Raw genomic sequence first — 11,541 nt, forward strand, 5'->3', positions numbered from 1 at the left:
GTGGAAAAATGAACTAAAGCACACGCATTTGCAGAAGTAGGGTAGTATTAGTATAGGGTAATCAAGAGTTTTAAATGAATCTCAACTACCGAAGAGGCATTCAGTTCCCTTAATATGAAAGAGAAAGCCATCGTTTAGTATTCCTCTTGGTTCTGATTGGCATCTAAACTTCATTACAAACTCATGGCTGGTGAATATCCTTATGTGAAGCCATTCCACTTTTTCAAGATCATAACTACTCAAAGCCTTCTTGAAGGAAAACTTGTAAGCCTTTGACTTAAATTTTTTGTTCATGTAGTTTTTGTCTCTTTATCTTACTTGGTTTCTTACTTGAAGAAAACAAGACCTTACTTGGCAATACCCGTGGCAAGCCCAACTCGTTTACTAAATTTCTCCCTCTTGGTTAGGGTATGTCGAGTTGAGCGGTCCAATTTTACATCTCTAATTTTTTTTTTTTAGCAATCTCTATAAAATTGATAGATTTTGCCTAATGTAATGGAAAATACTTATCATGCATGCTAATCTAGTTTAATAATAAATTGACAGATGATTCCAAGAAAGTTTGTAGAGAAATATCGAAAATGTTTACCAAATACTATATATCTAAAGACTCCAAGTGGTGCAAAGTGGAAGTTAGATTTGGTAAAAAGTGATGGAAAAATATGGTTTCAAAAGGGTTGGAAAGAATTTGCAGAGTATCATTCTCTATCTCATGGCCATCTTCTGCTTTTCAAATATGGAAGAACTTCTCATTTTCATGTGCACATCTTTGAAAAGAGTGCCTTGGAGATAAATTACCCTTTCAAAAGAGTTGAAGCTAAAAAGGTCTACAACGTTCAAGGAAATAAACCTTCAAATAATGAAGATTGTAGAGAAAGTCAAAAGAGAAAAGTTAACTCATCCTTTCAATTTGGGAGTAGTAGTTGTGGTAAAGTTGGGAAATCACAAAAGGTAGCTGTGCATCTTATTGACAGAAAGTGCAAAGGTATAAGATTTTGTATATTCGTCTCATGAGAGCCTCATAAGTTAACCTAAATTATTAGCTTTTGTTCTCTTCAATTCATGTTATCATTTTTAAATGGCACCCACTTCATGAAAAACCATGTGGAATTGCTAGACATAGTTTGTGTTTGGTTTCACGGTGGGGAGACCCAAAATTGATTGTAAACACGTAAAATAGATTTTGACATGTTATGGTGGTGTCGATTGTTATTGATTTTGATTTCGTCTTTAGAATTGATTGTAACCTCAATCTATGATTTGTATCTTCTGAATCTAAAAGTGATTCTTACACTCCAAATTATTATCCAACAACTTTTATGTGAATGGATCAAAACATAAACCACTTCACATTCAACCCGCTTTCAACTAAAATCATTTTTACAATATCAATTTGTTCAAAATAAATTTTTTCAAACATGAAAGGTGATCAAATGTATGCCTTATGGTCTTCTAATTTTTGCAGGGAAACAAGTGATTACTGCTGAAAAAGTTAGAACTCTTGAAAGAGCAAAATCTTTCAAAACTTGTAATCCATCCTTTGTTGTTGTCATGGGAGCATCATATGTTGAACACCGCTTTACTTTGGTAAGTTGTAGAACATAAGTTGATATCCATCATCAGTAACCAAATCTTGTTTTTCTAGATTGGATCTCCAGTCTTTACTAGATTAAGTAGTGAGAAACATATATTGGTAATTTTAAAATAATATTAAAACTACACTCAGATAAATCAGCGTAAAATATTATTTTAACAACTAATTACTAATATTTGTAATTTAAAAAAAAAGTCAGTTTAAATATTTTTTTACACAATTATTAAATTAGACATGTCATAACACACAGGGACGTATCTGAAGTAAGGTGAGTAGGGCGACCGTCGTAGACCCAAAAAAATAAGTACGAAATTTGGGTAAAAAAAAAAAATTAGGGGTGCATTAAACCATAAAACAATTACTTAATTTCTAAAGGGATGTGTGATTGTTAGTACGTAGTGGGCTTAGTTCTTTGTGGACCCATTCATAATTTATTCCGAGGTTATAATGGGAGTTCAAATCCCTAGTCTTCCACCATCCCAAACTCTTCTATCAAAATCAAAAGAAATCATCTCACATCCTTTACTTGGAAAAGTTGTGGTCTAAACAATTGAGGGTTATATGTCATTACACATGTTTTGTGAGAGGAGATTTTGATGCTTATTGGATAAATTATGAATTAAAAAAACCTTGCACAACTTCTAAGGTTGGGTTTTCTCATAAGGATTTGTCGGATGTTGATGCAAATGATTTTTTTTTTTGAATTGAAAGTGTTGCAAATATCTTTGCCAAATATGTCAATGTCAGCATTTGAAATTCTCGAGTTTGTCAAAGCCACAAATTGTTATCCAAATGTTACAATTGCTTAATAATTTCTCTTAACTATGCCGGTGACTATGGCAACTGTTGAAAGAAGTTTTTCCAAGTTAAATTATCGAAAAGTTACTTGAGATCGAAAATTTCACAAGAAAGATTGAATGATCTAACCATTTTATGTATTGAAAGATGTGATGGGTAATATTGATGTTGACAATTATTAGTGACTTTGCATCTAGAAATGTTTGTAAAAATTGTTTTGTATAAACACTTGAATATTAAATAAAAAGCTTGGATGAATTTTGATGTTTTCTTTAGATAATTTCTTAACGTAGTAAAAACTATCCTCTTCAAGCAAATTGTTTTCACACTTTAGAAATTTAATTTTTTTTATATACTAATTATTTAGGACCCAAATTATAGACTCATCCTAGGCCACGAAAATCTCAGAAACGGCTCTAATCATACACATACCTCAAATATTATAGGAAATAATAAAGTGACATCATGGTAAAATATAATTAGATAACTAGGTATGCATATACTTTTCAACAAGAACTTTTTTTTATGCATATTTGCTTTTTCTAATGCTTGGCAGACTATACCGTCTATGTTTGGTATGAGACACTTCGATTTGGATAAGAAGAAAGGAGATATTTATTTTCAGGTGTTAACTAGCGGAAGAGTTTGGCCTGCAAGGTACGTAATTAGGATGCGCAGAACAACATTAAAATTTGAACTCACAGGTGGATGGAAGGCATTTGCAAAGGACAATAACTTAAAAGTTGGTGATGTTTGTAACTTTGAGCTCATCTCTAGCACTTCACTTACGTTCACTGTTCACATCTTTAGAGAGGCAGACAATGACAACACAAATTGTTCAACCTCTCAAAGTAAGATTTGTGTTTAATTTTCATTTCAAATTAGTTCACCATGTTTTCATATAACAAATAAATGTATTCTTCCATTTTATGCAGAATCTTACCGTATAAAAGAAGAAGATATTCAAGGATGAAGAAAGAGAATGGAAATCATCACTACTATCAATTATCAAATAACCACCACCAAAGAGTTTTAGTTCTTTTGAGAGAAGCTTAACTAAGGTTGCATGTATAAAGTGCATGTTTAGGAAAACTACAAAAACACCTGTGGTCTAAGGTCTGTAACCAAGAGGCAATTCAATTTTTTTATTTTGCATTTCGAGATATTACTTGATGATATATGCTTTTTTAATGAATTATTATGCTCCTTTTACTCCCTCAATAATCTCAAATTAGGTGTTTATTTTAAATTGTAAACGGTTATAAAAAATGGTGTATGAAGCAATCAACTATGACATGTATATAGAAACGGGTGAAGTATATATAATTAGAGTAACACTTAATATAGCGAAGAGAAACATCACGAATTTATCACGACACGGCACACTCGTGTATTACTACTAGTAATAGTATTATTGTTCACTCTCATATGTTTTCCTCATATGTTTCTACTCTTATTGGAAAGGAAGACTGCAATTGTGAAAAATTCGTGAGTGCTATATTCGTGATATATAACACTGTTGGTATTTTTTTTAGTTTTTTTTACAAAAGCACTATTGATATTATTAGGTTTAATTTTGTAGTTTTTGATGATTAAAATAAGAAAACATATTTAAAATTTCTAAATATGTTTCCTTAGTCCATGCACTAAGGGCACTCCTTCGTACTTGGGTTTAAACTTTACAATATGTTTTCTTATTTTATCATAGAGTAACTTTCGTCAAGAGGTAGGCCTTCAATATTGGTAGAAATGATGTGTTTTCTGCTGAGTTGTTATCATTCAGGCTGTTAAATTTGCAATGAGGTATGTTATTTGAACAACCACTTTTTGTACAACTTATGGGACAATCAAGAATATAGAAAGAAACATATGTCTTGACACGAAAATCAAAGCAATAGAGAGAGAGAAAGTAAGGGCATAATAAATGTATGAGAGAGTTGTTCCAAAAGTTGTAATAAAATCCATACTCTTATCAAGACGTGAAAAAATGGTCCAATGTAGATTCTCAAGTTTTGGTGGAATGACTTTTGAGCCATTTTATTTTTGGACTTTTCCCCATTTTATTTTTGGACTTTTCCCCAATTTAAATTATTGGAGGTATGATGTGAAGGCCGTTTACCTCTCTATAGTTTTTTTTAAAGGTTAAAAGACTGTTTACGTAATTACCAACCCATGATTTTTGGCGTCAGCCTTCACCCTTTTAATGAAATTATATTATATTTTAAATGGATTTTGGCTGCAATAGTATCATCGCATGGGCTTCTTCATTGATTGTGATGCAAGTAACCACCTAACCTGATATTGTCAGACTTTTTTTTGTCAAATCACATCAAGACCATTTGTAAGTAAAATGCTATAAATAGATGTTGCTCATCCCTCATTTCTCACGTTGTGCATTGCTCATTCATTTGCCATTTTCAAAGTCCTTCATTCTCTACTTGATAAGTGAATCTGTAAGTGTTTATCTTCTCCATTTTTATGCATTTCTTATGTTTATACATTTCAAATGCTTATTGATATATAGATTCTTCATGATCTAAAACTAAGTATGTATATTGGATGATAAAAACCAAAAGCTTTATCCATCCAATTTCTTCCATCTTCTTTCTCTCCACCCTATAGGATTCAACAACCAAAGGAGGTGCTAGAAGAAACTACACAAGCAGCAACAAGAGACTGGAGGATACAACACTAGCAACAATGAAGACCTACGAAAAGAGTTCCAAAGTCAGATCAAGCAACAAATCAAAAAAGTTACGGTTTTTATGGAATTGAAAAATTATAATCAACATGTTGTATTGATGATCCATGCATTTTAATTTCAAGATGTATCCCCACTAACATTGCTTAAATATGCAGTCACACAAAAGACAAGACGGTTCTTACTTGATTTTGGTCCCTATGTGATGCCAAGTAAATGCAGTAAGAGGAAGAAGCTTTGCTTTGAGCATTGACGGCTGCATTTGTGGTGAGTTTCTCCTTTCCATTCCAAATATGACAGGTACCAATTTTTCATCTCTTCTCCATCCTTTTCTCTTTCTTCAAAGCAATATTTTTTATGCAATCTGTCCAATAAAGAAAGAAGAAAACTTATATTAATCAAAAATATTATTTTTATTTTAGCAGCCAACAGTCAGTCACTACAACAACTACAACAATGACAAGTGCATATTTATGTAATAGCTATTGTGTTGATGATCCATTTTTATTTTAGATGCTTATATATTACAATAATCAAGTTGTTGTGTTTATGATCCAGGCATTCAGTTCTAGCTCTGTAGAAACATAATGGGTTGATGGCATCTCCATTGGAGGGTTAGCTGAGCCTAGAATAGAATATACTATAAGCATAGACCTAAAATATATTCAGAATTTTGGTTTTCAAAGGAAAAGGTTGCATATGTCTATTACCTTATATTCATTATTGTATTGAAAATAGTATAAATCTTATGTATATTCAAAAAAAAAAAACTAACTTTTTTCTTTCTCTATGTTTTTAGAAAAAGTTGGTTTTTCTTATCATACATCAGAAAAAGAGGTATAGATAGAAAATGAAAACTTACATGCTTTTGTTTCATCATTTCTATTCTAAAATCCTCTGTTCCTTTCGTTCTTCACCACATTCTCAAAGCCCAACATTTTCAAAAATAGCATTGTGTTCATCAACAAGCTTTAAAATATAAACCTACAATGAATTCAGGCTGAAATTTAGCAAATGAAAATTGTTTCTTTTTAAATTGTATATGTGCAAGAGTTCAAATTTATTTAATTTTAATCACTATTTGTTGACAAAATTAGATTATGAAAATCTTTTCCCTGCCCCCTAATATTTCTTTTACCTTTTGAGGTAATATTTTGTGTTAAGACATTGTTATTGATGAAAAGAATTTCAAGGTTTTGTGTGAATGTTTTTGTTTAACACTACGAAAGAAGAAATTAAACCTTAGATGCAAGAATGTTAAAAGTGTTCATGCCCAGAACAACTATTGAAATTTTTCATAAAGATAATGAAGTTTGGTGATTTGAGAAGTGATTGTGCCAATGAAATTTGTCGTATTTGCATGGATAAGAGTAATATCAGGAAGTTTATTAATAAAACCATCAAGGGTAGGAGCATTTAGTTGGAAACTATTGAAATCAATTGAGGTTAAAGCAATAGCGAATTTGTTACCTGGTGGGTTTTCATAGTAGAATCCTTCATAGCTGCATATATCATAACCTACCCATGATTTCGTATCATCGAATGGACCTGAAGTAATCAAGGTTTTGAAATTTTAATCACCAGACACTATAGGAAGTCTTTGGTCTTCAAATACCAAAGATTCTACTAGCCACCCTATCTAAGGAAGCAATATTTTTGCTCAACTGTACAAACAAATTTGTGACTTAAAGAGAATAAAGAAAATTTGTGACTTTTTTTTATGTTTTTTTATGCAATCTGAGCAAAAAGAATGATTTTTAAGCACAATATCATTTTATTTATTTTAAAAGTTGAGAAGTAACTTTACAGGGTTTGGTAATGAGTTAGAGAAAAAAAATATTAAATCAACATTGATTATAAATAATGTTGTATCTCTTCATCGCCTACTCAAATAAACAATGGTTTTAAGCAATAATACATATGCACACTTTTTAACACAGCTGAATGCCATAAAAGAAACATACATGAATATATTTGTTAGTCTGTAGTTAGTTTATCGTTTTGAATATTGAGTGAAGATTAATAACCATATTCCGTCATTACAAGGGGTATATAAAAGTGGTTACCTCTTTACTAAGGTTCAAGAGAATCTCAAATTTCTCCCCAAACAAAGTTCTCGAGTCAAGTAGTTATGGCAGAAGAAAAAAAAAACCTTGAAGTCGAATGCCCTTTCTACATAGTTTGGTTGGATTTGGAACTTGAGAGAGAGATACCAATTCGATGTGCCAATTACACTCTTTTGAAATTCCTACACAAATAATTTAGGTTGTTAACAAGTGTTTTAGCAAAAGCCTGAAGGTATTTTCACATTTCTGCTTATTTAAATGCAATAAAACTTGATTCATATATAATATAAAATAGAAAGGCTTTCCTCAATAGTTGGTTACAATGAACCAAACATAATCATAATCTCCTGTCACATATTAAGCATAAGGGTATACTTTAACTTTTAACTTTTTTTTTTTTTGGGACAAAATTATCAACTCTCTCTAACTCATTGTTTTCCATGGTAGCATCTCTCTACTTCTAATTAATAGACAATCCTTCAGGTGTTTTAACAAAAGCATGAAGGTATTTTCACATTTACGCTCATTTAAATGTAATAAAACTTGATTCATATGTAATAGAAAAGTGATGAAGGGTCAATCCTAAACCGTTTTGAATTGTGTTTATTTACCTTCCACAAGCATCAAAAAGTGATGGACCTATCACAAACGCTTTGCTTAGCCGTCCTGAATCGTATTCACCCAAAATTTTCAGTGCTCCTAATAATAGGTTCATAAATCCAGATGCTGATATGTAAAAGCATGTAATCAATTAAATTAAATATGGTTAGTTAGATTTAAATTAGGTGTTCCTATTCAAATAAGTGTAAAGAGCTAGCTTAAAACTGTATATGCATACACAAAAAATAACAAAGTGGTGAGATTAGGGTATATTACAATCTAATCTAATATATAAAAATCTAACAAGTAGTCAGTAATTTAGTTCTCAATAGCCTTCATTTTGTCATTCTTCAGTTGGTAATCACTAATCACACATCAGTTAGTAGAAAATTTAAAATTAATTTAATAACTTGAAATAGAAAAAGAATAATACAAGAATTTCGTAAAAAAAATTCATACCCACGGAGGCGCCTTCGAGCGAGGCGCGGTGGTTGATGGGTACGTGGTCAGATCTCGAAATAATCCAACTTAATCGACGATTTTTCGTGAAGAGGATCATATATCCCGTGCTCAATGGATGATTGGAGGTTGTTAGGACTCGAGAATGGAGTATCGGAGGCAGAAGTTGGAAATATAGATTAGAAGGAGAGGAGGAAGATTGTGCTTATTTCACAACTTCTATATTTCCAACTTCTGTCTCCGATACTCTAGAGCGACAAAGGGAGTCCGGCCGCTAGGATTTGTAGAAGGAAGTAGAGAGAGAGTTTGTGTGTTTTAGAGAGATGAAATAAATCACAGAATGGCAAGAAGCTCTGGAGTGGGTGACTTTTTTTTTTTTTTTTAAAGCAAATGGTGATAATCTTTTTTTTTTTTTTTAAAAAAACTAATACTAAAATAGGTGGATTTTTATTGATTACTGCTTTGCTTGGATTTTTAAAATTTAAAATAGGTGAAAGAAAAGTGAGAGAGAGGACATTGGAAGTCTCTAGAAACATATATATTGATTTATTTTTTTTTTTACAAAGAAACATATGTATTGATTATTGCTTTGTTTAAATCATCATAATCCTAATTAATAAAAATAAGAATAGGGATTTTGACAAAAAAATAATTAAGAATAGGGCTAATAAAAATCACATTGAAAGTGTAGCTCAATTGGTAGCTACCAGGGACAATGTTTGCAGGGGCCGGGGTTCGAACCCCGGATTCCCCACTTCTCCACAATTTAAAAGTGTGTGATCTAGCCACTAGGCTATTGAACCAAAAGAAAAAAAAACACATTGAAACTTGCATTGTTTTATTATAAGTTTTATTAGAAGTATCATTTTGTTAAAAAAAAACCACCTCACGAATGAACAAATTGAACAAAATGATCATGTAAATGATCTGGATCAGCTAAATAAATTGTAATCCGTATAACTTTGAAACTTGCATTGTTTTTTTAGCAGCATCACATTTTGTTAAAACAAATCTCTGGTGTCGATGTTGCCATCAAGCACCAAAGTTATGTTTGTGAACTGTGATCTGTATTCATCGATACCAACATCATACATGACATGAACATCAGTGTGTCAGCAAGTATAATCATCGAGATGAGTTTGTTGTTGAGATATGTGTTATACGACCGTTGAGGTGTGATTGTCGTTAATTGTTTGATGCAAATTAATCGTTTGGTATAGTTTTTTTGTTAATCAAAGACAACGTCCACCCGTGCGTCCGCACGGGTTTCCATGCTAGTGGTTGTACAAATATCATTTCTCATTTGCAATGCATGAGTGGCCCAACCTTTTGATAGAACAGTGGCCCAACCTTCATGATATATAGCCTGTTGAACTTGTGCCTTGTAGGATGAGAAATATTTGGATTAACGGTATGCATGGCCTTTAAAGAATTACTTACGAATGTTTTAGCAGACAAATTAGCTAGTTTTGGTTACTCATGATCTCATTAAGCATGTGGAAAGAAACATATAAAAAATGCTTTACATAAATATTCATTTTTCTTTAATTCAAAAGGGGACCTACTCCTGATGATACTAATTCGAAATGATATTAATTTTACATAACCGTCAAAATGATGTGAGTTACTACAGTGAAAATTTTCTACAATGAAATGTATCAAGGAGTGTATTAGTAAAAAGATGGCTTTAGTGTTGGTTAATGGAAGTTCTATAGACAAATTCCATTTGGAGAGGGGGCTGAGGCAGGGGATCCTCTCTCTCCCTTCTTATTTCTGTTGGCGGCTGAGGTCTGCATGTGATGATGTCTTCTTTGGTGGATCACAACCTTTTTGCCGGGTATCAAGTGGGTTCTTCTGGTTCTTTGGCGATTTCTCATTTGCAATTTGTTGATGACACTTTGCTACTTGGCCCTAGGAGTTGGGCTAATGTTAGAGTTTTGTGTGCAGTTTTGGTTTTATTTGAGGCTCTTTCTGGCCTTAAGGTGAATTTTCACAAAAGCTTGTTAGTTGGATTTAATGTCAATGATTCTTGGTTAACTAAGGCGACTTTGGTGTTGAATTATAAAATTGGAAAGTTTCCATTCGTCTATCTGGGTTTGCCGGTGGGAGGTAATTCAAAGCGTGCTTTGTTTTGGGAATCGATGCTTTACTGAATAAAGTCTAGACTGTCAGAGTGGAGGAGTAGGAATTTATCTCTAGGTGACCAGCTTATTCTTTTGAAGGCTATTATGTCCACTATTCTTGTCTATGCTCTTCCCGTCTTACGATCCCCTTCAGGTATCATCCCCTATATTGATTCTTTATTGTCTCAATTTTTTTATTTGTTTTTTTCTTTTTTTTCTTTGGGGGGGGGGGGGGGGGGGGGGGGGGGGACGTTGAAGATTTTAGGAAAATATATTGGATTGTTCTAGTAAGGAGAAATGAGGATTGGGGGTTAGGAGGTTGAGGGAGTTTAATGTTGCTTTGTTAGTGGACCGGGAGGGGTAATGGTATAGAGTTCTGGTTGCTAGATATGGTATGGACGGTGGCCGTGTGAGGGAGGCACGGAGTAGAGGTCCGTGTTGGTGGAGGGATATGGGGAGGATTCAGGATGGTGTTAGTTTTGAGGGAGAGAGTTGTTTTGAGGCAAATATGTTTAGGAAGGTAGATAATGGGATTGTCACGTGCTTTTGGACAGATGGGTGGTTAGGATAGATCACATTATGTGTTCGATATAGGAGTTTGTTTGAGTTAGCGGTGGAATAGATATTTCAGTGGCAGATATGAGGGAGTTAGGGTAGGGTGAGGAGGGGGAGGGTTGGAGGTGCACCATCGTCTGTGGGCGTGGGAGGAGTTGTTAGTTAGGGAGTGCTCGTTGCTGCTTTCTAGTGTTGACTTGCAAGAGGATATTATTGATTTGTGGCAGTGGTAGTTGGACAGGAGTGGTGTTTACTTTGTTCATGATGTGTACCACTTTCTTACTAGTAATAGAGTAATTTTATATTCGGGGACGAATTTGGGTATGTGTTCGGAGTAAATGCGTATATCTCTGCTATCCATCTCGTACCCGTATTTTAAAATTGGGGAAAACCCAAACACACACCCAAACCCAATCAAAGCGGAAAAAAAACCCGTCAAATCAGGGTCGGTTCAAGCAGGTACCCGCAAGTACGGGTTTTGTTACCATGCATACATGAACCTTCCCCTATTTAAAAAGGCTTCATTGGGAGTGTAATGTTGCTTAGGGTACATCTAGATTCATCAATTAACTCTTTTTAACTCTCTTTGGCCATTAAGGTGAAGGAAAGAAAGTGAGGGAAAATAATGGAAATGTAGTTGAGAGA

At 33.3% G+C, this 11,541-nt stretch overlaps 3 protein-coding genes and 1 long non-coding RNA gene across 16 annotated transcripts; 3 read left to right on the forward strand and 1 right to left on the reverse strand.

Moving 5' to 3' along the window:
* On the forward strand, window positions 1–3,613 carry LOC146906671 (B3 domain-containing transcription factor VRN1-like). The gene is made up of 5 exons (XM_085730294.1): window positions 1–264; window positions 547–985; window positions 1,466–1,587; window positions 2,949–3,243; window positions 3,328–3,613. Exons 1-5 carry the CDS (start codon window positions 184–186, stop codon window positions 3,363–3,365), a joined length of 975 nt encoding a protein of 324 aa, XP_085586420.1. The 5' UTR covers window positions 1–183; the 3' UTR covers window positions 3,366–3,613.
* A 1,186-nt stretch (window positions 3,614–4,799) lies between these two features.
* On the reverse strand, window positions 4,800–8,616 carry LOC146906672 (uncharacterized). Of its 13 annotated transcripts, none has more exons than XR_015020504.1 (7): window positions 8,219–8,616; window positions 7,771–7,825; window positions 7,160–7,341; window positions 6,564–6,641; window positions 5,956–6,077; window positions 5,279–5,457; window positions 4,800–5,100 (listed from the first exon to the last, which is right to left on the reverse strand). XR_015020504.1 is itself a non-coding variant. In XM_085730304.1 (6 exons), exons 1-4 carry the CDS (start codon window positions 8,316–8,318, stop codon window positions 6,055–6,057), a joined length of 297 nt encoding a protein of 98 aa, XP_085586430.1. In that variant the 5' UTR covers window positions 8,319–8,616; the 3' UTR covers window positions 4,800–5,100; window positions 5,279–5,457; window positions 5,956–6,054. The 13 variants fall into 13 exon arrangements, 4 of the variants coding, with proteins under 4 accessions (XP_085586430.1, XP_085586432.1, XP_085586431.1 ...); XR_015020503.1 differs by having other exon boundaries at window positions 7,771–7,885; XR_015020502.1 differs by lacking the exon at window positions 7,771–7,825.
* LOC146906673 (uncharacterized) lies at window positions 5,263–5,875 on the forward strand. Its single transcript, XR_015020512.1, has 2 exons — window positions 5,263–5,393; window positions 5,519–5,875. It is a non-coding gene; the product is annotated as an uncharacterized LOC146906673 (long non-coding RNA).
* Window positions 8,617–10,020: 1,404 nt separating the features above from the next.
* On the forward strand, window positions 10,021–10,371 carry LOC146906674 (uncharacterized). The gene has a single exon (XM_085728932.1). The coding sequence runs from the start codon at window positions 10,021–10,023 to the stop codon at window positions 10,369–10,371; it is 351 nt and encodes a 116-aa protein (XP_085585058.1).
* The last annotated feature ends 1,170 nt before the right edge of the window (window positions 10,372–11,541 follow it).

The sequence above is a fragment of the Medicago sativa genome, chromosome 7, assembly GCF_051527215.1.
Source record: "Medicago sativa cultivar Bolivia chromosome 7, Bolivia_mono, whole genome shotgun sequence".
Classification (NCBI taxonomy): Eukaryota; Viridiplantae; Streptophyta; class Magnoliopsida; order Fabales; family Fabaceae; genus Medicago; species Medicago sativa.

What these genes read in the sequence shown, in the direction of transcription:
- LOC146906671 (XM_085730294.1), top strand. Translation starts at nt 184, where the DNA reads ATGGCTGGTGAATATCCTTATGTGAAGCCATTCCACTTTTTCAAGATC. An exon ending in TATTGACAGAAAGTGCAAAG is followed by an intron (nt 986 to 1,465) that starts GTATAAGATTTT and finishes TAATTTTTGCAG; the next exon opens with GGAAACAAGTGATTACTGCT. An exon ending in AAATTGTTCAACCTCTCAAA is followed by an intron (nt 3,244 to 3,327) that starts GTAAGATTTGTG and finishes CATTTTATGCAG; the next exon opens with AATCTTACCGTATAAAAGAA.
- LOC146906672 (XM_085730303.1), bottom strand. Translation starts at nt 8,318, where the DNA reads ATGATCCTCTTCACGAAAAATCGTCGATTAAGTTGGATTATTTCGAGA. An exon ending in AAAGGGCATTCGACTTCAAG is followed by an intron (nt 6,642 to 7,245) that starts GTTTTTTTTTTC and finishes TGATTACTTCAG; the next exon opens with GTCCATTCGATGATACGAAA. An exon ending in CTACTATGAAAACCCACCAG is followed by an intron (nt 5,458 to 6,563) that starts GTAACAAATTCG and finishes TTTATTGGACAG; the next exon opens with ATTGCATAAAAAATATTGCT.
- LOC146906674 (XM_085728932.1), top strand. Translation starts at nt 10,021, where the DNA reads ATGTCTTCTTTGGTGGATCACAACCTTTTTGCCGGGTATCAAGTGGGT.